Source organism: Cyprinus carpio, chromosome B12, assembly GCF_018340385.1.
Source record: "Cyprinus carpio isolate SPL01 chromosome B12, ASM1834038v1, whole genome shotgun sequence".
NCBI lineage: Eukaryota > Metazoa > Chordata > Actinopteri > Cypriniformes > Cyprinidae > Cyprinus > Cyprinus carpio.
The window spans coordinates 14,594,159-14,620,293 of NC_056608.1; the positions used below are offsets into that span (position 1 = coordinate 14,594,159).

The following is a 26,135-nucleotide window of genomic DNA, read 5'->3' on the forward strand; positions in this document are numbered from 1 at the left end:
AACTCAAAGCATTTCCCTTAAAAAAAAAAAAAAAAAATTAAATTAGATTTTTCCTGTTTTTACATTTAGATTAAGTAAGCCATAGATAACAGCAAAGGTAAAGTCAATTTGTTAAAAGTATTGATAAATGTAATCTTTATCAAATCTGAAAATTAATATATATATAAAGTCAATTTGTTAAAAGTATTGATAAATGTAATCTTTATCAATATATTTTTTTTTTTTTTTTAGACAGTACATTATAATTTTATGATGCCTAAATTCACTTTAATCATTTTTAGCTTTTTATTGTTTTGTTTTTAATATATTTCAACGAAGTAGTATAAGAAAGTATCATACATTTATCATTTATCAGCCATTACAATTAAAATATTTTTACATACAGTATATACATAAAAAATTATACACTTTACCTTTAAAGAAACATTAAAATATCCACTTTTCTGTCGTAGTGATTACACCGGTTGACCTTTCATAGAATAAAATTTCTGGCTATGTAAAAACTAGGCGTTTGAATCTTTACGTCATATTGCATTGATTTTGATCTTGTGCGGACGCAGGGAACGGTTTATTCCTAAGGCCTGCAGCACAACCTTTTTATGGATGAAGCAGGGATGGATATATCAGAATACATATTCTGAGCAGTGTCAATCCATAACTGAGAGACTGATCGCTGCTTTTCCCACAGAACTGTCGTATTCTTCCCTGAGAGGAGAGGATTATCTCCACACCACTGAAAGAAGCCTTAAAGGGCGTCCTCTTGCTAAAATAAAGACCCTGTTTACCCCGTAGCCTGTGGTTGCCCATTTTTCACCTCAAAAGAGGCAAAAGTACAACAAATACAACACAGCCAAATTTCAGGTGTCAGCTGTAACTGCATGCAGGTTCAGTTTTGAGCCCTGTGTAAAGGAGACAAAAAGGAGGAAGGGATAAGTCATATGACCAAGAGTCTGTTAAGATGGTGTCCTGGAGTATAAATAAGTGGTAGTGCAGCGTGTATTCAGTCAATCCCAGCAGCTTCCACAGTGACAGAGGCTGCCTCCACCGAAGCACCTGGGAGCTGTCTGGATGGGCCGCCACTGCGCCCTTCTGAGAGGAGGGCAGGACTGGACTCTGACGTCACAATGATGGAAGGGATCCGAACCAACGGCCTTTTCTCATCAACGTTCTCTGAGACTATATTTGCTTGATGTGACAGAGAAAGGATAGTTAGTGAGCTGAAAATGGTGAAACTGATAAAACTGTAAAATCATTTGTAACATTACTTCTGTCTCTTTTGGCCAATTATATGCATCCATGCTGAATAAATATGTGTGTGTGTGTGTGTGTGTGTGTGTGTGTGTGTGTGTGTGTGTGTGTGTGTGTGTGTGTGTGTGTGTACCTGTTTATGCTACATTGTGAGGACCAAATGTCCCCACAAGGATAGTAAAACCTGACATTTTTGACATTGTGGGGACCAGCTGTTTATCTGAAAGTGTAACAATGCAAACTGGTTTTCTGTAAGGGGTTAGGTTTAGGGTTAGAGGCTAGAAAATATTGTTTGGTCAGTATAAAAGCAATTCACAGAAACAAACGCGTGTGTGTTTTATTAATATGTATACTTCATGAGATCAGGCTGGGGGTGCATAAGCAGGTATAAGACTTGCTTGTTGGAATCAATGAAAACTCCCACAGTGCACTGGAACCAAATCTTGCCACAGTTGAAGCTGATGCTCAGCAATACAGGAATGCTTTTCAGCTTGATCTGCTGAGAACTTTCTGGACTAGAGTTTGTGTTTACATTCACTGACAGGTTTGCTTCCTGTCATTGCTTCTAGCACTGGGTTCCAGTCACTACAGCTATAACACTGGGGTAACTTTGTGACAGTGTACTGTAGCTTGGCCTCTCTGATTAACACTATTGCGTCTGAACACAAGACAATTTGGATGCCTAATTTGACCTTATGTGGGTTGGTTTCATTTAAAGTCTGGTTTTTGTGCATCTCTTCTCTCTGAGGATCAAGCTATTGCTGTTTTCTTCCTCAGAATGTGATTAACTCAGTTTATTGAAATCTTGTAAGCTTATTATGTATGCTTAACCAAACAGCTCCTTCATAACACAAAAGATTAATATATACCACCATTGAACCTGTTTGGAGCGGACTAGTGTTCCCTGAAGAGTTTAGTAAAATTGTGTTTCACAAATGGACTTTCAGTCCCATATTAATCAAACACATCAGTGTTTTCTCTCTTACACAACCTCAAAAAAAGATTACAGAACAAATTAAATACAGTTTTTTTTTCATCGTCTTCTGAGAAATCTGCTCCAGGAATATAGGAGACTGTTGTATTATTATTATTTCTCCTCCTATATTTAACCTTTCTTGAAAAAGTGTCATTCAGATAAATTCCCTCTCTTAGTTACATAATCACATGTAAATCTGGTTTCGTGATGCATAGACTTCTGTTACATCCATTTCCAGACTACAGACACTTGCATGTTAATAACTACAGAGATCTCCTGTTTTTCTATCAGTACATGAAGTGACTGAGATCATATGTTAATAATTGCAACTAAAACATAATTAATAAACAAATTCAGTCCAAAAAGAGCACTTACAGAGGACGAGAGACAACTGGACAGGCTGACCTCAGCCATGGAGATCTCATCTTTGTCGCCCACCGTCTGAAAGAGATGGAATTTATGATTAAGTTTTCACATTCTTAAAGTTCAGATCTTTAATCACTGATTAAGTTAACACAGTGCCCGCCTCCTAGTGTTTAAAATGGGCTGTGACCAACAAAAATTGAGGTGGAAGGGCAAAGCAAATGTTGCCACACAGTGGACGCACTAATGCCGTTCATCTTGATGACATGGGATGAGCTTCTGTTTATGGGGATTATTTCTCTAAAACCAGCAGATTAGAGCAGGAGAATTAAGGCAGGCTTAATCTCAATGTAATGGACCCTCATTTAAGTCTGCTCTTTAAAGAAACACCCCGTGCACTGACCCACACTGTCCCATCTACAGTACATCTTTCACTTGCTCTACTGCCTCATGGCGTGATTAACATTATATTAACAAAAGGAGCCTTTGGGAGCCAAATCAATTTGATTTGACATTTGTTCTTCTAAAACTGCCAAATCAATTTGATTTGAAATTTGTTATTCACACACCACTAAATTATGAAACCCAATAAACCATGTAATCATAGTTTAAAATTACAAAATAAAATATTAAATAAAAAATGAAAACTCTTCCTACAATTTTCCCCTCTTTATAGAAGTTGCATAAATGCAATCAAATAATTAAAATATAAAAATTAAATATTAAAAATATTTTTCAACATTTTTTTTTTATTTTTATTCAATAATACTGACAAAACGCAGGACTGCACTGGTTGTCCTTATCATTAAAAATGACCAGCTCATAAGAGTAAGGAATCCAGTTACGCTGGCTGCACTTTATGTGTTTGATTCACTAAAAAGAACTGTCTCACAAGAGTCATTTGTTCTTTAAAACAGATCATACTGGCTGTGCTGCATGTGTTTGATTCATTAAAAAAATATATCTTATGAGAGTCATTCATTTGGGAATCGGACTATATTGGTTGTGTTATATGTGTTTGATTCACTAAAAGGAACCAGCTCATAAAAGTCATTCACTCAGGAATCAGAGTACACTGGTTACACTGTATATATGATTCACTGAAGGAATCGGTTCATAAGAGACATTTGTTCGGGATATAAAGCACACCAGTTGCAGTGAATGTTTCTGGTCGTACTGCTTTGTGCTATAGAATCAGTAGTGATGCCACTGAAAAAGCAGTGCATGACACTCTGTCAGAGTATTTTAATACAATTTCCCTTGTGATGTATCATTCAAGTGAAACAAAATCTATCATTATTCAGCAGTACCAGTACCAGGCTAAATTAAAAAATACATCTTCATCTGACTGAAACTGTCTTCAAGATATGAAGGATGGAATAAAATTTCCAAATGAATTTTAAATCTGATGGAGTCGTTTCCTCTCTAAAATGAATGTGGTCTTCCTAATTTCATATATCAAGGAGCGCTGAGTGAGCTGGGAAGCTTTTGATTAATGAGGTGAGATATAACACTTCTTGAAGACTCTCACTTACGCTGATGTATGTACAGGTCCGGTTTAAGATTGGCTCAGCTAGACTCTGGGCTGAGGTTCTGTCGAAGATACTTGAGTCTCTGCTCTTGACATTCAACCTCAGAGAGCTGGTGTGCTTGAAGTCTGACAAATCTTTACGGATGTCAGATGAGACCTGACGACTAGCAGGACGTGAACTCACGCTGGAGAGATCTGCCTCTGTGTCCGTCCAGCCCTGTCCATAAACAACACACACTGAATTTTTAGGCTCAATTCTTGCTATTAACATGCCATTAACTATTACTTTAGCCTCAATAAACTCTTAATTTGCTGCTTATTAATAGTTAGTATGGTAATTATTAAGTTTAGCTTTTGGGATTAGGGATGTAGGGATGTATGGCCATGCAGAATATGTAAGCACTAATAAACAGCCAATATGTTAATAATAGGCATGCTAATGAGCAACTAGTTAATAGTGAGAATTGGTCCCTATACAAAAGTGTCATTGTCTGTTATAATCAAATTCTCTTGGTGATGTCCTCATGCAGTTAATGCCATGTGCACAGTGCTTTGTGTCTACATTGAATTCCTCTGTTAGTTATCTATTACCTAACATTTGATATATAGCATAATATTATGTTCTTGGACAATAAATTGGCCATTTGATTAAATTTATTCATTTGAAGTAATTCATCAGAAAGGTACACAAAAAACCCCCCTCAAAATTCAATTTCAGGGAACAATTATCACTCCCAAACAATTTCTGACACTAGTTCTGGCATATTTTTCAGACAGAATTTGGGTTCACAAACATTGTTTCTGGCCTTAAGGTGTTTTCTTACCGACTCGCTGTCAGACACAGAGGACAAGCGTGTCTTCCCGGCACGGTGCAGGTTACTGGTCTCTGAGGACTGGCTTGTCAAAGTGGAGCGTCGTGTGGACATAAAGCTACTGCTGCTGAACCGGTCTCTACGAGGCACACACAGCAGGACTCCCAGACATGGTATATACTTTGCAATGGCAGACCTGAAAGAGAAGTGATTTGTGAAAGAAGGACAGGAACATTGAAAGAGGAAACTGCAAACTGCAGTTCACATCTTTCCACAACTGTAAATGAAATATTAATACCCTTTTTTGTTAAAAAAAAAAGCCTTAAAGCTCAAATCAATCCTTCCCAAGGATCCCATTATTTCCAGGTGATAAGAATGGGTAAATGAAGGCCTCATCATTTAGGTGCTTCAGGCATTAATCTTCAGATCTGTTATGAGCAGCACATGGCCTATGCATCCAGAGCAGATCAATTTGAAGTAAATCTGACTTTTAAAGGTCAGAATCTACCTCTGTCATCTCAAGGTACTTGTGCTTGCACTCTGTACACAAAACTGCTGATCGATTTGGGTCTGCCTGGCCTTGGGCACGCAGCCTGCATGTTTGTGGAACAATGTTTCATTTCACTGGACAGGTCTCTTGTCATTGGAAACTAGGGTGTGTAATAAACCGGAGCTGCTGGTTATTGAGTTGACTGTGCTTCAGTGCTTCAATATGCAGCCAGGGTATTTCAATTTTAGCGACCAATGTAAAATATTGCCAGGATTTGATTTTATATTTAACAGAAATTTCTTACAGTAAGATACAAATAAACGAATAAATACACTACTGTTCAAACGTTTGGGGTCTGTAAGATTGTTTTAAAAAAATAAATTGCAGCACTATTTTCAACATTATTAATAAGTAATAAGCACCAAATCAGCATATTAGAATGATTTCTGAAGGATCATGTGACACTAAAGACCAGAGGGTTAAAAATTCAGCTTTGTCATAGAAGGAATGAGTTAGATTTTAAAAAATAACAGACAACAGTTTTAAATTGTAATAATATTTCATAATATTACTAGTTTTACTGTATTTTTATTTTTTTTTTTTTAAATGGCTTTGTTGGGCATAAAAGATGCCTTTCAAAAACAATTCTAAATTCAACCTTAAACATGTAAACACTAGTGTGGATTTTTATATAAATTATATATCAGTTATTTCGTGCTCTTGTTCTCTATGAGGTCACAGTCCTATTCATATAATTGTAATAATTTGTCAAAATTACTGCGATAGCCATGAATATTCATCATTCTCATTAAATGCAACAGAATAGACAACTATTGGTAGAAATGTTTAACCTGGGCATCGTCACACCTGTATTTGGGGTGAGTGATGGCATAGATGATTGGGTTGTGTATGGCAGATGCTTTGGCAATCACAGCAGGCACAGAGTTCATGTAGGGTGTGAGCATGTCAGCGTAGCTGTGGAAGGAGTGAGAGGACATAACATTACACATCATTATAATGCATTACTTTCATCTAACCAGCATGACATCGCCTCACAGCTCCACACAGACATATTAGATTACAAAGAGGTGGTAAATGAGTAAAACCATTGAGTCCTTTGGAAATGAAGCAGCAGGTACGTGATCATTAACCTGTCAAAGGGAATCTGATGAATACAGCTCAGTGGATTGTTATTCACAGTCTGTGACACATTTTCTCTGTGTGCGTGGATGGAAGCAAACAGTGATGGAAGAAATCATGTCTTTACACACACACACACACACACACACACACACACACACACACACACACACACACACACACACATATATATATATATATATATATATATATATATATATATATATATATATATATATATATATACATATATATATATATGAAATTATACGAAACGTTTTTGTCAGCTATTTATTTGAAGTATCCCTATTATATTATATTAATTTAGTGCCACAGTTATCAAAAAAGAAAGTTTCATTGCTAGCTCCTTAGCTACTTATTACTACCTTGAAAAATATCTACTTCTCACATAGAACACACTGTACCTCATGATGATTGAGATAAATGGATAATTTTGATCATCTTTAGTTTAAAGCTATTTCTCCTCTTTTTAATTTGACAGTTTTGTCCTATCTGAACTACTAAAAAAAACTAGTGTCAAACTTTTTTATTCTTGCACTAGCAGTGAATAGTGTGTGTAGGCATAGTTACAGTGAGAAGTGAAGTATGACTTTATTCGTCAAATATTTTGTTTTAGTTGACACAGGTAACTATAAATAATAAAAAAGCAATAAATAAAACAAACAAAAAAATAAGCTGAAGTCAAAACTACTCAGCTAACATCATCAAGAAGGATGTAATAAAAGCAATGGATTGTGGGTGCAAGACATACTGATTCTCACCCAGCAAAAGCTGTAAGAGCCACACAGGAGTACGGAGACCAGGAGATGACATACAAAAGGATCACTATGAGTGCTATCTTTGCCATCTTCCATTCATTTTTCATTCGATGCATCTTCTTGATAGAGTCTCTGGGTCCTCCTTCTCCATTGATTTTTCCCACAGCTCTGTTATTCCCATCGTACAGATGTGTAAACAAACAGATAGATACAGTACACACAAGAAGAGACAGCATATACATCAGTTTACAAAGCCGAGGTATTTGTATCACTGTAAAATATAGAGCTAATCTAAAATTGATCTTTTATTGAGAAATAACTCTCCTCTTTTTTACAGAAAGACAGTATTTTTCATCTCTCCGGCCCAGAAACATGGTCAATTACGCTCATAAACATGGTAAAAGCATGTACCTGTTGGTATCTCGGATGGCCCTGAAGATGAAGAAGTAGCAATACATGATGACAAAAAGGGGGATGAAGAAAACAAAAGTAAAGAGCAGCATTGTGTAGGCTCGTACAGAAGGACTGAAAGTCATGTAATCCCACGAACAGGATGTCAGCAGACCTTCAGGGACATATGCACCTGAGAATATAAAATGCAATTACATGCTGCTCCTTCTAAAATTAGGAGGTACAATTTCCTTTCTAACAAATGATGCATATATACATTATTCAATCTTTAATTTCACAATTAAATCCCTCTCTTTAAGTGAGTGATTGTAAGCACTTACTCCATCCAAAGAACGGAGGCAGGCTCCAGCCCATAGAGTACACCCAAGCAGCAGAGAGTATTAACAGGGCTCGTTTGCGTGACATAACGCCAATAGAGGCCAAAGGACGAGTGATCACAAAGTATCGATCTACTGCAATAATCATGAGTGTGATCATTGAGCAGATACCAAACAGAGCGCCGCAGAATGCATATAACTCACAACCTGCGGAGAGAGAAAAATACTGTAAAAAGAAATATGCTGAAGGAACCATTCACCTAAAAATGAGAATTTACTCACCCTCAGTTTGTTTCTTCATTGGAACTGACTTGGAGAAATGTAGCATTACATCACTTGTTCACCAACAGATCATCTGCAGTGAATGGGTGCCATCAGAATGCTATCCAAATCCCCACTATAACATTAAAGTTATCCACACGACTCCATTCCATTAATTAATGTCTTGTGAAGTGAAAAACTGCATGTTTGTAAGAAACAAATCTATCAATGCATTTAACTTTAAACTGTTGCTTCTGACCAAAATACCTGTGCAAACTCCATCATAACATTTCCTCTGATTAAAAAAAAAATCCATCCCATTTTCCTTTCACATTAAAATCCACTAACATATTTGTTTTACAATTCTTTTGGACTGTTTATCTTTGCTTGTAAATGGTGCTTGATCTGTGCATATTTCTCTCCTGATTTAAACCAGACAACATTTCACTGAAGGCACTGAAGGCACTGAAAGCAACGGTTTGAAGTTAAAATCTTCATAATGAAACTTCAAATTTATTACAAACATGAGGATTTTCACTTCACAAGTTGTTAATTGAGGGACTAGAGGACCAGTGGACTAGTGGTGTGGATTATTGTGATGTTCATATCAACTGTTTTGACTCTCATTCTGACGGCACCCATTCACTGCAGAGGACCCACTGGTGAACAAGCGATGTAATGTTACATTTCTCCAAATCTGTTATGATGAAGAAACAAACTTAACTACATCTTAGATGGCCTAAGGGTGTGCAGTTTTTCAGCACACTTAGATTTTTAATCCTATTATGAATTTCATAATGCACTGAATAAATAATCCAGTACTGCATTAATAAAGCAAGTACTTCACATGTTTCTTCTACACTGTATGAGTAATAATGTAATGTAGTAGTAATGGGGGGCAGTCATGGCCTAATGGTTAGAGAGTCGAAGGTCGCAGGTTTGAGTCTCAGGTCCGGCAGGGATTGTCGGTGTGGGGAGTGAATAACCAGCACTCTTGTCCTCCCTCAATACCATGACTGAAGTCAGACCCTTAAGCAAGGCACTGAACCCCCAGCAGCAATATGGGTTTGTGTTCACTACTGTGTGTGCACACTTGGATGGCTTAAATGCAGAGCACAAATTCTGGGTATGGGTCACCATACTTGGCCACACGTCACTTCCCTTTCACTTTTAAATCATACTACACAGTCCTAATAAATCAACAACCTCCGTCAAGCTTCTGTATGAAAAGAATAAGACTGGAAAATGGCTTTAGATGAAAAAGAACACATTTTTCTTATCAACATAGGAATACTAGCTAATTTATACAAGCTACACATGCGGGCAGTGGAGGATGTGAATTATAATAATAATGGGAAACTGTGTAACCCTGTGAATCTATAATTGCTTTGGAAATGTCACAAATGTGAACAGGTTTTTTATTTTACAGACTGAAAAAAGGTATAAGTTTAAGAATCTGTCATTAAAAAAGTCCATATTGACCACTAATTTAAGTATTGCTGGAAACCTTTGCTTGATTATAGCCCTGGCTATGAGAAGACCAGCGAGAACAAGAATATCAACAAACTCTTTCCCACTGTTTGAATATTATGCATTATATTCAGATTATCAGACGATCTTGCACCACTCTAAAGGGTTTTATTTTTGCAATAATCACTGGCTCACTGTACATTATACTGCTTAGTAAAACTTGCTTAGCAACCTAGCAAATGGCTAAATGAATGTAATTAATACATATTGGATTAATATTAAGATTATATATAGAGTACACACACACACACACACACACACACACACACACACACACACACCCCCACGACACACAAAAAAAAAAAACACACACACACATATACATATCTATCTATCCTTACAGCCAAGTATGGTGACCCATACTCAGAATCCATGCTCTGCATTTAACCCATCCAAAGTGCACACACACAGCAGTGAACACACACACACCGTGAACACACAACCGGAGCAGTGGGCAGCCATTTATGCTGCGTCGCCCGGGGAGCAGTTGGGGGTTCGTTGCTTTGCTCAAGGGCACCTCAGTCGTGGTATTGCTGGCCTGAGACTCGAACCCTCAACCTTAGGGTTAGGAGTCAATCTCTCTAACCACTAGGCCAGGACTTCCCCATACGCACGCAAGCTATTGGAGATGCCGGAGACAGCAGCATCTCCTGATGCCACGGTCTGTCTCTGGTAGTTGCCTACAGCAGGATCTCCAGCAGCCAGGGACTTTCTAAGCTGGCCAATTACATAATTCGATGTAATACTTTTTATTTTAAAAACTACATTTCAACAAAATAACACAGTATACCACAGGACTGTCATTTGTAAATATTTATCATAAAGTATGTGAATAAAGTTATTTTAAGTTTGATATTCCCTGCATTCTCACCTAGGCTAGGGACGTCTGCAAATTTACATCTCAGTACAAAACGAAGTCCAATAATTCATTCAAATGAATGTTTACAGGGCTATAGTAAACGACCAGTGGGCAAAAATGCATTTTAATGCGTTAAGCCACGTTAAAGGGGTCATATGACATTGCTAAAAAGAACATTATTTTGTGTATTTGGTGTAATGCAATGTGTTTATGTGGTTTAAGGTTCAAAAAACACATTATTTTCCACATACTGTACATTATTGTTGCTCCTCTATGCTTTCTGAAACGCATTGATTTTTAAAGCTCATCGTTCTGAAGAGCGAGGTGAGCTGCTTCTTTTTACACTGAAATGCCTTCCATTTGCACTGAAAAGTTCACGCATATGCATATAGGTAATGACTTGCATATATGTATATCCACAACTAAAGCATGTGTCTTTCTTATCAGAATGGTATACGTTTGTGAATTTTGCACATGTGCGCATCAGATTTATATGTATGTGTGAGTGTTTATTGGTGTATATCCATGGATCAAGTTAATATGTATATGCAAGTATGTATAGGTGTGTCTGCATGCGTCAAGTTTATATGTATACACAAGTTATTTACAAGAGTATATGCATTCATTACTAACATAAGATGTATTGGATTTCATATAAGTGTATTACATATATTTTGAACATACAACAGTATACATGTATATGTGAGTAAATTATAGGTGTATATGCACATGATTTATGCATGTATTGATAAGCGAAGTACAATAACACTGTGGATAAAATATTGACAATGAAACAATATGAAAAATGTATGGCTGCTGGGGGTTGTAAGACTCTCAGTTATTATTAACAAGGTGATGTCTACAAGATGATTCCAGGCAGAGAAAGCTTGTTAAATTCTATGATTAAATACTATGATTCGAGACATCATAACTCGTATAATGATTGTGAATGGGTGAAGTGAGTGGGTGCCATCGGTCACATTTCTCTTCACCATCTTGTAAAGCTGCTCTACAGCACTATGAGGGTGTGTTTTTGAACATCATTCAGAGGAAGCGCAGCAGATCTCTCACACATTCCTCAGGTTGAAGAGAGACCTCAAGAGAGTTTGAGTCATTCCACTTCATCAACCATCCAGCAACTACTTCACTTCAAAGAACACACTTTAAGTGCTTAAAAGGTTTGAAATCTAAACAAGACCATCAGTGATCAAGGGATCCTCAGATGACCTGACATTTTCTGTTTTATCTGTTGCATTATTCGAAAGCCTAACATTAGAGCATCACATTAATCCCACACATGCTACTGCATGATGAATATGTAATCATGCAATTGTTGTCCTTTCAGGAAGGGTTTTTAGGACTAATGCAAAATAATCCCAATAATATGTTTAAGAGAGCTTGAATGACAGATTACATCTCTATACATTGACTTTGTAGGGAGCTGCTCAGTCATGACTCGCTAACTGCTATTCTACACAGGTGTCAGATAAAACAGAAGTAGGGAAACATTTAATATTTGACAACTGTTTTATAATAGAAATGTTAAACTAACGACAGTATATCCACAACTTTTTTGAATTGAAAATGTGGTGTCATTTACGTGATGGGACAAGAAACACTTTTGTGTTTTGATAAATAAATGTTTGTGTGTGCATATTTCAAAATATTATTTGCAAATAGTTCAAAATGATTACTTCCCAACTTGAAATAGACTTAGACTTTCTTTCACCGTTCTTCTAGACATGGTTACAGTACAAACCCATAAAGAGAAAATGGCTCAGATATGCTAATTGTCTTCTGGGTTTCGGGAATACAAACTAAACAAATGTAAAATAAACTTTCTACTAAAATAGAAAAAGGTACTTTTTAAATAATATGTGCTACTATTACTGTAAACATGGGTTGGAAACACTGACTGTAGCATTAAACAGTCATTCAGTTTACCTCAGATCAAATTTTGTCTGATTAGTAAAGAAAACATCTGATTTTGCATGTCTGGTAATAATATAATGCAATAATACAATAAACAAACCATGAGACAGACAAAAAAAAAAAAACACTAACAAATTAAGCAAAAAAAAAAAAAAAACACGTTAGTTAATTCACGGGCTTTTACAAAAATGTTTTTATATATATATAAATATATATTCTAGAAAATGAAAATATAATTACCACTGTTTTCCCCCTCAATAATAACACACTGGAAAAAGCTTGATAAAGCTGAACCCTAATTATTTTTTCAACACACTGATTCATCAAACAATCAGCTTAATGAACCAAAAACCTTTCTTTTTTTGAGTTTATAATTGCACATTTTTTACATACGCCTGCTGATTTTAAGAAGCCCCTTTGCATTGTGATTTAAATATGTTCAGGCTAACCGAACTCTGATTTATATCTACATCGCTTTGACCTCTGTGGACACTAAGGTGTTTCTTCTCCTTCACCAGGACACACAGATATGCATCACTGCATAATCCATCTCCAACTGAGATCCTTTATCATTATCTGTTATGCTTTCTTCTCATCTGCACTGGAATCAGTCTCATGAACTCACCCTGTAAAGTTGACTTAGCATCTGTGCAAGTATGAAATCCTGGAAATAAACCAGGGGTTTGATCAATCATCCATGATTATCTGACATCTGGATTACCTTTTTCCCCAAAGATCCATCGCTTGTGCAGACTGGTGGTGAAGAAGATTGGCGTCTGAGTGACACACATCAGAAAGTCAGTGACAGCTAGATTAATGATGAACATGTTGGCAGGTGTTCTCAGACTCCTACTCCTGAAAACATACACAAAAGAAAAGTCAAATGCTACAATTCAAAAAAAGTTTTATTTTGATACATCCATCCTGTTTAAAAGAGCTCAACCATTTCTAATAATTGTTCTTGAACCCCATTTTGTGAAACCGTAGTCTATATCTGAGCAGTTTCTGTGCTGCTTTTGCAGTGCAACAATGACTCTAGATGAGCAGATCTAACCAGGATTTCATTGGTTATCACACAAACAACATATATCTGGACTCACTTGCAGAAGGCATACATGACCAAGAAGTTTCCCACCATGCCGGTGATGCCCACTGCCAGAATGACGGAGCCAATGGTGTAGTGAGCATGGTCTGGAACATCCACTGTGGGGAAAGGATGTCGAACATTCTGCACCATTGCCACCTGTGCACAGCCAGAAAAAAAGGGAACGTCAGGAGATCATTTCAGATGAGCACAATATGCTACATTTACACATAAAGGACACTGAATCTGAATACTTGAGCTTCACATTACTTATAAAGTTAGAAATTTGTATTAATTTTACAGGAGACCAAATCTTCTCTATAATGCCTGTTTACTACCTCAATGGCCAGCTGAGATGGAATTAAGCAGACATATTTACTGTTTTTGAAGTGGATTGTGCTGTTTCATTCAATTATATTAGTGTGTGGAACAGAGAACACATAAAAGCTTTTAGAATGGCAAGCGGGCCAGCTTTCAGTTTTTGCCCTCGAGTCAGACTGAGTTCTTAAGAAGCAATTAGTACATCAAACACTACTGTTCGATTCACCATTGTCAACGTCTTAGCCGGCCACTTTTAGCATCAATTTATCCATTTATACTTCTATTCATCCCTGAGTCACTCTGTTGACTCTAATGGCTAAAGCCAGATACAGCAAAACAAGTAGAATTGACACTCTGTAGGTCACTTTTATAGTTAGAGCATACGATGGGTGTGTAATGCAGACTAGCAAATCAAGAGTGGCAATCATTCACATGGACAAGGAATGTTTAAAAACTTTATTTTCTGCAAAACTTAAGTTTCTAATTTAATACATTTCACATAAGACCTGAGGATTATGTTCTCCAGCATGATTTGCGAATGATCCAAAAGCATCTTACAGTATGCTTCAACAGAAAAACATCTGGTCATCTGTACAAAGACTTATGACCAATGTCACAAAAAATACTGATATGATGAAATCTACAAATAGTGCTGAAACTTAAAAAAAAAATCCTAAAACTTTCCTAAAACTTACTAGATTTTGAATCATAGATTTTCAGTGCAATAGGACAGTGTAGAGCAGACAGGAAGTGAAGGGGGAGAAAGGTCTTCAAGCCGGGATTTGAACTCAGGACGCCCATAACACAATTGCGTTATATGTCAACACACTGCCCACTAGGCTATCAGCGCCAACAATGCAGAATTTTTTGAGCAAAAATAACAATAAGATGGCTCTTGTTCTAGGCCCCCTGAACAGCATATTTGCTTGTGCCCCCCAGAAATTTAGTTTTTTGGACCACTGACACTCCCAATTGAGATTGTGGATAAAGTGTCAATGGTCCATTTGAGAGATAGGTGGCGGTAATGCATTTGTAAGTCTGCGATCCACCATAAAGCAAAAAGAATAAGAAGACGCCTCAAGTGCAGGCTGAAGAAGAAGATGCGAATGCACTTAGGACAGTTCAGACATTGCGGTGAAAATCAGAGGTAAAAAAAAACATATAAATACTGTTCAGTTTCTTGCACAGACCGATCGTATTGTATCTTTACACATCAATGTATCATCACGAGCCGCAGGGTTTTATTTGGTTTTGTTTGAGTATGTTTTATGACTCTCAAAGCCGTGATTCCCATCCACTGACATTATAGGACTGACAGACTGCAACGGTTTCAGTTAAAAATCTCTGTTATACTGAAGAAACAAAGTCACCTACATCTTGAATGCCCTGGGGGTAAACAGATAAACATCATTTACATTTTTGGGTGAACTATCCCTTTAACTGAAATAAACCAGGCTTGATGATATATGCAGCCTGCAAAAGTGACTTCTGGAGGATGCAGCCTTCCGTTTCAGAAACGGCCAGAAAATAGCATAGCTGCTTTGTTCACGGGGTTTCCAGGGTAATGGCTGCATTTCTGCTGTTCAGCGCCATCTGCTGTCAGACAGTGAATGTGCGCTATCATCCAGAGCGTCTCTAATGTGTTCAGCCATGCACTTCTCATCCGTGTTAGTTTACATCAGAGTGCATATGAGTCTTTGATGCAGCATACAGCGATGTTGTGCAATGTGACCACTTGATGGGAAAAGTATTCTTAAAATGCACTCAAAATTTGGAATAATTTGTAATAAATGATTATTCTCTGTATTTTAAAGTGCCCACGTGATAACAATATTGTGCATGTTTATTATTGCGATATATTGCATTACCAAATACCGGCACATGTCTAATCTTATTTGAATGAAACGACCTCAAAAAATAATTAAACAGGTCATGACATTTTTAGGTACAATGGTAAATGGCACAATTTCTGGAAAACACTCGTTCACTAACATCCAGAAAGTAGACACTGGAAGGCACAGTATCCATTACAAATTGCCTTGATTGTCATTTCGCCTAATCTAGAGAGACAGAGCTGATATTTGGTTTAATCCTCATATGTCAGTGCTGTTACAGTGCTTGTCTGTTAGGTCTATCGATGAGGGATTTGGACGAGAGCATGTTCTTGGAGGGATGATTCTGTGGCACAAATAGATGGGAAAGTGCTCTTAAAATGTCACTATCACTTTAGATATTCAGAGAGGGATTTAAAAAGACAAGGAGAGACAGAGAGAAAGACAGAAATGGATAAAGAAGAGAAAATGACATTTCACCACATTGCAAAGAGCTTATTGTACCATTAGCTAATCATAGCATAGAGAGAACAATGTCATGGTGCTTTATTTTTGGGCTGCAGTTGTTTAGAATAACACCAGATGCACAACAAAGGTCTTAAATCATCTAAAAAACATAATTAAAAACCATTTAATTGTACTATGTTTGTATTATTTAAAAGCTTTTATAAAAAACAAACATTAACCTGCAAGATTGAGAGCAACAGATTGTGTTGAATGAACTTGTTTGTCTGTGCTGCTCCACTTATTATCATAGCTTGCGGCTAGAAGAAATGTCTGAATAGGAGCACAGCACACACAATCAATCCTAAATCTGTCACCTGACAGTTTCCTGATTGGTAAGGAACATCTCTGGAGACTACGGGCCCAAACTTCTCAAGCGGAAACCGTGATAAAGGACAGCAGATCCACTGCTTTAAAAAAAAAGAGTATTTTTGGGGAGATTATCTACTCCGTCTGTCCAACAAAAGCTAAGACCTCTCCGCAAAGAGCATGGGTGTATTTCCTGAAAGAACTTTCTTGGGGTAAGGTGAATTTGAATTCAAGCTGAAGTTTTCAAAATGCACAAATTCCTTTTGATTGATGTCTACAACATTACTAGGCAAAAACATTGGATACCGAGACAGCTCTTTGACAATGTGCAGCTCCGAGGTGCTGATGATTTAAATCTATGCATGCTTTAACTGATACCACTGACCCATTTTTCTTGGCTTCTTATTGGCAGTTCTTACCATAGTGAATCATTATTTAACCCTCTGATGCGTGCCTTTGCTACAGTGGATGGATTTTTAAAAGCCAGTTTTAGCCATTTTTATTAGTTTTATTAGTCTTTGATTGATTTTTGTTATATGACTTATTTTACATATTTTTCTTGCTCTTGCAATGCTTTATGTTTTTGTTTAATATGATCATTTTGTGGTGTTCAAGAGCAAGAGACAAGGTAATGTCTCCATTTCATGGTTTTAATTTCACAAGAAGTTGTAGAAGTAATTTTCCATTTCTTTTTGGTTTGGTATAACATTTGTTGAATTTGTACTGGTTAAACAAAGTACAAGGTGAAGTCTAGAAGTAGGGCTGATGTTGAGATGAAGTCTGAGCACAAACATATACAATCATTTTTTTTATCATCATTACTTCATCTCTTGCTTTCTGCTCTTCCTCTGTCAACCTCTCAGGCTGATAGAAGAATTTTAGTTAATAGTATCATACAGAATAATACCAGTACCAGACAAAATACAGGGTCGCTGTTAACTGGTATAACTGTTGATAATATGGGATACCAAACAAAACAAATATGATGGGATCTGAGAAGGAGACTTGATCTGATATTCCTGGCATGGAGATCCAATGTAACAATCTATCGAAATGGACAGATGTGCAACTTTTTAAACATATATCACAAAAAAATTTAAATTAATTGAAAACAAACATTAAGATCTGTTTCCCCTTTATAATTAAAAAATGAATGCATCAGAGGGTCAAATATCTATCTATCTATCTATCTATCTATCTATCTATCTATCTATCTATCTATCTATCTATCTCTCTCTCTCTATATATATATGTGTATTGCAAAGATTAGTTGAATAGCTTAAAGTGTACTTGATGTGATAAGTACTTGGAGGAAAATTTACATTTGATCAATAAGGCTAAGGCTGGTATAGTATAATGCTAGCAACATCGGGCATGGGTTTGATTCCTTGGGAACACACACTGATAAAATATGTAGGCTACCTTCCATGACCACTAAGAATCCTATGAATGGTTCATTTTAAAAACAAACCACTTGCCATTCATTAATGTGGCTTTCAATATGGCACATTGTAAAGTGGATATATTTTAAAACAGAACAGTTAGAAAACATCAGGACACATAAAGACCACCCTCAATGTGAATTTTTTATTCAGATGTTAAGAATACTAATGTTTGAAAGCCTTGAAGGACACTGCTAAGTCACTGGAGTTTGAACAGATTCATATGTTGTTCTGTTTCACTCTCTTTCCCTTTTATTGTCACTGTCTTAGTCTCTCTGATGTATAAAACATGCATACATATGCCACAAATATGTGAACATCCAAACACAATATCTGCTTTAGTCTCTCTGATGTATAAAACATGCATACATATGACAAAAATATGTAAACATCCAAACACAATATCTGCTTTAACATTAATGTCAAAACCATTATCATTAATAAGGAATCAGCTCCTGCGACAAACTCTTGATAATCATAATGAAATGAAACATCATTCTAGTGATTTTGTTTGTCCTTGATTGCCAGTACCACTGTACTTAAAAAATACATTTGGCTTTATTTTTTCAGTGGTTGTTGATATATTTCACAAAAATTCTCTGAGCATAAAATACAAAAACAAACAAAAGTGCTTTATTCCTCACTTGTGAGAAAGAAATGAAACAGACCAATGTCCTTGCTGTCACAATTTTGTAAATGTCTCATTGTATTACAGAAACCTCTTTGCTTTCTGTTTTACTTCTGACAAGCCAGAAATCAATTCAAATACACACTGGACAAGTTAGTTGCAATAATCCTAGGACTCATGCCGCCCCTTCAGAGACAAAACTCAATTGAACTTGAAGTTCAATTTTTTTCTATCAAGCCAGTGTGTCATATAACCATAAAAAGAACATTAAAATTCTACTATAATAAATCATTATGTAGTAGTGCTTTCCAAGAATACAAAGTTGAAATCCTATGACCTTTAAAAATCCAGAAGATCATCAAAGCAGCACAGGGTCATGTCAGCCTTATGTATTAACCAGAAACTCTGTCTCAAACCTGCATCCATGTCTTTAGAAGATTGCAGAATATGTAAGTTCAAGCTAAATCAGCATTTATTGGCAAAAGACAAACACATGGATCGCTTTCACTGGATTTGAAAGTTGGGCTAGTGTCCAATGTTCTAGCTTTCATTTAAATGACAAAAGACATATTTAAAGGGGTCATATGATGCTTTTTTAAAGATCATTATTTTGTGTATTTGGTGTAACAGAATATGTTGACATGCTTTAATGTTCAAAAAAAATGTTCTAGCTTTCATTTAACATTAGCTTTAATGTTCAAAAAACACATTCTTTCAAACCCATCGTTTTCTACAAAGTCCTTCCTTCCGACAAGAGCAGTCTGTTCTGATTGGCCAGCTGACCCAGTGCATTGTGATTGGCCGAACACCACAAGCACTCATCAGAAATGTAACGCCCATTTCCATAATCGCGAGCTTCATCTTTCAAAATAAATGTAAAGACAGTTAATAATGTCCTTAGTTTTACCATCAGTTCAAGCCCGAAAGGGGAACAGAGTCTGGTGACAGACACAGTGATAAAGCTCCTATGTGTTTGCATTACACAAGCCATGGTCGGTTAAGAAAGCTGACTCTGTGATGTGACCCTCTCTCTCACACACACGCACGCGTGCACACACACACAAACGATTCGCTCAATGATTTATTTTTCCAAACCCCTCCTTTGCCTGAAGCTAATCAGCGGTGATTGGTCCAATTGGTCTATTTCCATTACATCATGCCTGTAATGCCTGATAAAGCAGTGTTTGTGAGCAGTGCTGCTTTGTGTACAGCCTTTACTGGGGGGAACAGCTATTTTTACAGCTCCAAATATGGCACCTAATGGCAAAGAATGAATTTGCATTTTCATTCAAACCAAGTTTTCAAAGTTTTCCCAGGTCTGCGCACGCAACAAGTGGGCGGACAATATGCTAATGTTTCATGTTGAAGTCAACATTGGGCTGCATCTGAAAACTCTAAAATGCTGCCTTCGGAGGCAGCATTCCAAGGCAGGTTCAAATCTAAATTCTGCTTTACTTCCTATCTCCAGAGGTACCTTCTTCTGATCGAATTTTGAAGGCAGCATACACTCTAAAAAAATGGTTCTTTAAAGGTTCTTTACATGGAGAACCAGTTCTATTTAGAACCATAGCATCCTGAAGTGTTGAAGAGTTTAGGGTTCTTTATTCCTGCCCTTTTGTTTTTCAAATCTGTAACTGAGGCTGAGGATACTCCTTTTCTCCACTAATTAAGTAACAGAGTCATTGAATTTATAATCCATATTGTTAGAATTTTTTTAATAATTACTTATTTATTACTAACAGAGGCTACACTCTTTTGTTGATCTACTGGTTTTCTGTTTTTATTTAGTTTATTGGTTTGATTTGGTGCCTTAGTGAAGATGAGTTGAATGTAATTTCATTGTACGGCACTGAGGCAGCAAGTCAGCTGCCTAAGTTTTCGGATGCAGCCATGAAATGGCTTGGGATTCGTTTTAAAAATGACTCCTTTCAATGATTCAGAGTCGACTCTTTTGTTTGAGAGACAATAACTTTATACACTGTGCACTTTCAGATTTAAAACTTTGTAGGATGTTTTCATTCACTCAGAGCTGTGTTACACACTGCATGAAAGGTAATTTTCAAAAATCCATAATAGGGTCAATTTTAAGGCTGGTCTATGCTGGATAAAAACCAGACTAAATTATGCCTTCTCTGACCCACCACAGCCCCTATATGAAAGTATAGGCTATAGTTTTAATTGCTGTGCAAATGCATTTTTGCCACCACTGAGCAGCATTAAACAGTCAGTGGAAAGACAGCTTACACTTCAGAAGCACTTCTCTGCCATCTTTGTAGTGTAAATTATGAAAAAAAAAAAAAAGGCTGATTCCACCTGATGTTTTTGAGACCATGGGCATCTCTTAGTATTTTATCTCAGGCCTCTGGAATGGGGAATTTATGCTATGAAATATAAAAGGCTAATTGTCATGCAGTGTTATCAATATTATGTCATCAGTGTCATGGTCAATATTAGCTCAAGGCAAACAGTGAGAGCCTCACTGACAATTACATTGTCTACGGCATAGTCTTAAACATCCTATTCTCTAAAGTCCCTGTACAACCATGACCTTTCACCTTCACTTTCAAGCTCCTGCTTCAAACTCATATTTGCATTACTTTCTATCTCCCACACATTAATTTACTCTATAATTCTAAAGCTATCCATGCCACTCTAAAAAAAAGAAAAAGAAAAAAGAAAAAAAAACTAGAATCCAATCATTTGTTTGGAATCAAAAGGCGAAGGGTTAACAACACACAGTGACACAAGATACAGATAGAAATTCAATTCTATGCACTAATGCAGTACATAATGCTACAAAGTTGGGTGGAAAAAAAAACATGGATTAAAAAAATAAAATTAAGCCAATGGAAGATATAAAGGTTAAGGTCTATATTCACATTACATCAGAATTTGAATTCAAGCTCTGTATTGTACTATAGCTGTGACATTAACAAATAAAGTCATGATTCATCAGAGGAACAAGGCCCCCCTCTGTTTGAAGAATGCCATAACACTCATTCATATGACACAATGCATACTCTTTCATTTGTCTGGACCACTATTGATTTATGAAATGAAAATAAATAAATAAGACGAAAACGGACTATGAGCAGTAAAGCATTAGCAAATGGTTTTGTTTTTTTCTTCACTGGATAGCATTACTGTATGCTTTAGTAAAATTTGGGTTTAAAACTCTCACATGGGACAAAGCTCTGTTTTAGGACCTTTATCATGCTATTTCCATATCATTTTCATCTGATGAAATGATACAAAGCAAATAATGCTCGCACGCACTACAGTATGCATGTTTGGCTTTGTTTGTTTGTTTTTTGTTTCTTTTCTTCCTCTTTATTCATTTTCTCGTATGTCCCATTTTAATCGCCAAACAGGAAAATATCCAGGAATAGCTTACTTCTCTAAGAAATTAATCCCATGCGCTAGATTCCCACATGACTGCCTACTTTCCAAACTGACATTTGTGTGTATGTGGCTGATTCTTACTCAGTCTGCTAAATTGTGCTCATTTGCTGAGTAATTCCACTTGTAGGGTTGTAACACCTCTGGTTGAGTGTGTGGGTGATAGTGAGCAGCTCTAGTGATCAGTGTGCAGCAATTCAACTGCACACCATACACCATACAGTAGTTTACAGACTTGATCCAAATATGTCCATGAGAAATGAAGACCATGAGAAATGAAGACCAGAGAAATGAGAAATGAAGACCAATTCAATTATTGTTAAAGACTATGTAATATTTAGAATAAAATGCATTTATAAAAACAAATGAATACAGTTACAACTTTATTTAATATAGGCTAATCATATAGAAATACCTGTTTGAGAGTTTTTCTGATGTCAAGCAATAACTCCAGCTCTGGACATAAATGCACAGAATATATAGATACATGTTATACATTACAAATGGACTCCATGCTCCACTGATGCATTAAATAACAAGAACCTGCAACTGCAGTACTTTTATTTCAGATATTGCAGCAGCTGAAAATGTGCTACCAAAAAAATATTAATATATACAGCAAGGAAGTGTAACGGCGGTCTGTGGAAATATATATATTTTTTTTTTCATGAAATAACGGCCTTTTTAACATAATTTGATTACATTTTAACAAAGTTATTACAATTTCATTACTGGCGTTCACAGGGTAATTTTTTTTTTTTTTTTTTTTTTTTTATCATCTTAATCATATGCTTTGGCTCGTGCACTTGTTACAACTGAAAGGTTCCATAAACTTCTGACCTAAACCATGATCATCGAACACTCCCAGAGGCTATACACTGAGGCGTGATTGACTAGCTAACACATTTAATCCTTTCGTATCCATGCGGAGAGACAGAAACTGAATATCTGTCAGCAGTTTGTCCAGATGCAATGTGATGTTCATCTCGCGTATTTGGCGCCTCTGGCACAGTTAACTAACCATCGGACTATTGCACAGACAAAATTCTTTGTAATTTCGACAAACAAATGTACAAAAAAAAAAGAATGTTTTATGATTTGTCGAAGTACCGTCCGAAATGGAAATCGCTCGATCAGCATACTGTTACTATGGTTACCTCCTCAGAAAAAAGCTGCAACTTTTGTGGTTATTGAAACATACTAAAGCACCTTTAAACACAGTACTCACATGTAAAATACTTTTGCCTATCTTTTGGGGGACCCATCCGCATTAATTGGCACACTTGCCCTTGTAACGTTTAGATGGAATGGATAGGCTTCCCTCAAACGCTCCTCTGATTACGCAGGCGTTTTTGGCGCTAGCTCTCCAATATTTTTATATGTTAATATAAATATACACATGACTTAAAGTGCGACACACATTATGGTCGACGTTTACCCCATCTAAATGTTACCAAAATTAAACAAACTCCATCATCTTACCGTAGTGGCCCGCGCCGGCAGCTCCATCAGCTTGTGCGCACTCACTGCGCTGTAATTCCATGGGGCGAGAGTGTCCGCGCTCACCGCGGTGCTGTTAGGGGCTTGAGTGGGGATTCCCATGCTGAGCGAGCGCGAAGCGTTCATCGCAGCGCAGGGAGAGGGGCTCAGACTTGTTACGCAAAAAGAGTTTGCTTAAACCTGAGAAACAGCATTACCATATACCTCTACCTCTCTCTGTCTGCACCCTAGAGTTCAGCTGTCAACTGCGCCCAACATGTGTGTGTGATGAGTTTGTCAATGCCAGTAACCATGTGCCTGTTCCAGTATGCATGAGGAGGGATGCTCAGTTAAGCAAACTTGAACATCCCACATGCAGCCCAACAGCCCTGTGCTAAGCCCTTCATAATCACACAAGTGTAAGCCTCAAGTGCCTGTTTGCCCCATATGTGTATATGTGCCAGCAGGACGTTCATATAAAGAAATTGCACATGCTCAGTCTTTTCATTCCTTCCCTGCTCTCTCTCTAACTCTTTCTCAAACCACACATAGTGTTCAGATTCAGAAGCAGTTTTAATTAACAGCCAGTCAGCAGCACAGACACACTTATAAAATGCTGATTAAGTGTTTGAACCCCAGAGCTGACAATTAAAATGTTATGAACAACCACTGTTTATAGCATTGACACAAACATAAAATAGAATAGATTTTACAAATTAAAATTGTAATAATACACTGTTACACATATTATATTATATTATATTATATTATATTATATTATATTATATTATATTTTATTACAATTTTAAAAGGGTCATATTATGCAAAGTCTTGACTTTGTTTTGGGGGTGTACTAGAACATGCTCTCATGAATGGTGGTTTGAAAAACGCATTATTTTTTACATAATTTACATTATTACAATACCTTTCTCCCCAGCCTGGCACAAACGGCTCGATTAGTTCCAGGTTTGATGAAGGCCCGCCTTTTGAAAAACAAAATGTGATGTGATTGGTTAGCTATCACAGTGCGTTGTGACTGGCAAACAGCTTAGATGTGTTTCAGTACTGCCCCTTGCCAAAGCAACAAGTTCCAGTGTTCTGTCGATTTGTGCTACCCTGTCAGATTTTGCTACCTCTCATTAAAACAGTGAGTAGTACAATTCGACAACGAAAAATGCTACCTGTAAAATTGTGGTTTATTAACGTCTACACCTATTCAACCCTAAACCTTACAGTAATGCAAATACCGTAATTATGTGTCATATTCGTGGTTGTAGCTAGAAGGGATACAGTTACAGGAAACCAACAATATTTTTTTTTTCTACATATTAGGTTGTGTTGTATTAAAGACTACACCTACCCCAACCCTAAACCTACCCTTACAGTAATGCAGATATATTAAATATTGTTGTTCAGCATGAGAAAAGGATGCAATATTGATGTGCACAATCAGGACAATCTGACAGGTAGGATAAAATGTCAGGACACCGGCTGCTCCGGTATAGTTAAGAATGGCTTCAGTATTGCCATATCAGTTTGAGCCAGATTCCGACCCCGAGAATATTGAGCAAGAGGATTGCGCAGAAACTTTGCACGCACGGATATTGCAAGACATATTAGAGTAGTAATGTTTTTGTTATTGGTGTCCTTTCAGTCTGTGTTGGTTGGGTCTACAAGTCAGTACGTGTGTCTTCCTCATGTGTTCCATGTTGGATTTACCCCTGTGTTGGATTAATAAAGACTCTCTCGATTATTCTCAACTCCCTGTTCCTTACGGCACAGAAGTGACACAGTGAAACTGTTATACAGTTTAATTTATTTATACCATAGTCCAGTGTTTCCCACAGACTTGCACTCTATTTGTGGCATCATATATATATGCAAATTCATTCTCTGCCAGCAGGAGGAGTGGTAGAGGAGTGGTAGAGATTGAGGTTTCCCCAGTAATGGCTGTACACAAAGCAGCGCTCAGCTCACAAATGCTGCTTTATCAGACATTTAGGGTTGGACAAATACGACAAAAATCTAAATTTTCGATTGTTCCCTTGAAATTATAATTGCGATTATATGATGCTGCTAAAAAGAACATTACTTTGTGTATTTGGTGTAATGAAATGTGTTTATGTTGTTTAAGGTTAAAAAAAAAAAACATTATTTTCCACAATTACGATTATCACAATTTACACTGAATGATGTTTATACCATTGTTTAAAGCAACTGCATGCCATATTTTTATATGAAATAAACAAGCTGAATACACTCTAACTGAAAAAACTTTTAGAGCTTTTCTATAGTATTAACCCTTAAATGTTAACTATACATCAGATTGGTTTCTTCTTTAAATTATAAAAAAGTAAAAATATGAATGGTATTAAAATGTTATACTAAAACTAAAATTAAAATAGTGGGAAAAACCCTTACATTAACATGTAGAAAGAAAAAAAACGCATCTAAAAGGAGTCATATGATGCTGCTAAAAAGAACATTA

At 36.6% G+C, this 26,135-nt stretch overlaps 1 protein-coding gene across 1 annotated transcript; it reads right to left on the minus strand.

Annotated features, from left to right (window-relative positions):
- Positions 1-357: 357 nt before the first annotated feature.
- On the minus strand, positions 358-24,154 carry opn4b (opsin 4b). Its single transcript, XM_042735536.1, has 11 exons — positions 23,651-24,154; positions 13,750-13,892; positions 13,371-13,504; positions 8,071-8,274; positions 7,751-7,922; positions 7,343-7,507; positions 6,288-6,395; positions 4,943-5,126; positions 4,123-4,335; positions 2,600-2,665; positions 358-1,186 (listed from the first exon to the last, which is right to left on the minus strand). Exons 1-11 carry the CDS (start codon positions 23,792-23,794, stop codon positions 1,001-1,003), a joined length of 1,719 nt encoding a protein of 572 aa, XP_042591470.1. The 5' UTR covers positions 23,795-24,154; the 3' UTR covers positions 358-1,000.
- Between the last annotated feature and the right edge of the window lie 1,981 nt (positions 24,155-26,135).

Bases quoted from the DNA above. Each gene is read 5' to 3' on its own strand.
- opn4b (XM_042735536.1), bottom strand. From the start codon at position 23,794: ATGAACGCTTCGCGCTCGCTCAGCATGGGAATCCCCACTCAAGCCCCT. The intron at 8,275-13,370 runs GTAATCCAGATG...CTCTCTCCGCAG, and splicing joins ATGGATCTTTGGGGAAAAAG to GTTGTGAGTTATATGCATTC. The intron at 1,187-2,599 runs GTAAGTGCTCTT...CTGTCACATCAA, and splicing joins CCAGTTGTCTCTCGTCCTCT to GCAAATATAGTCTCAGAGAA.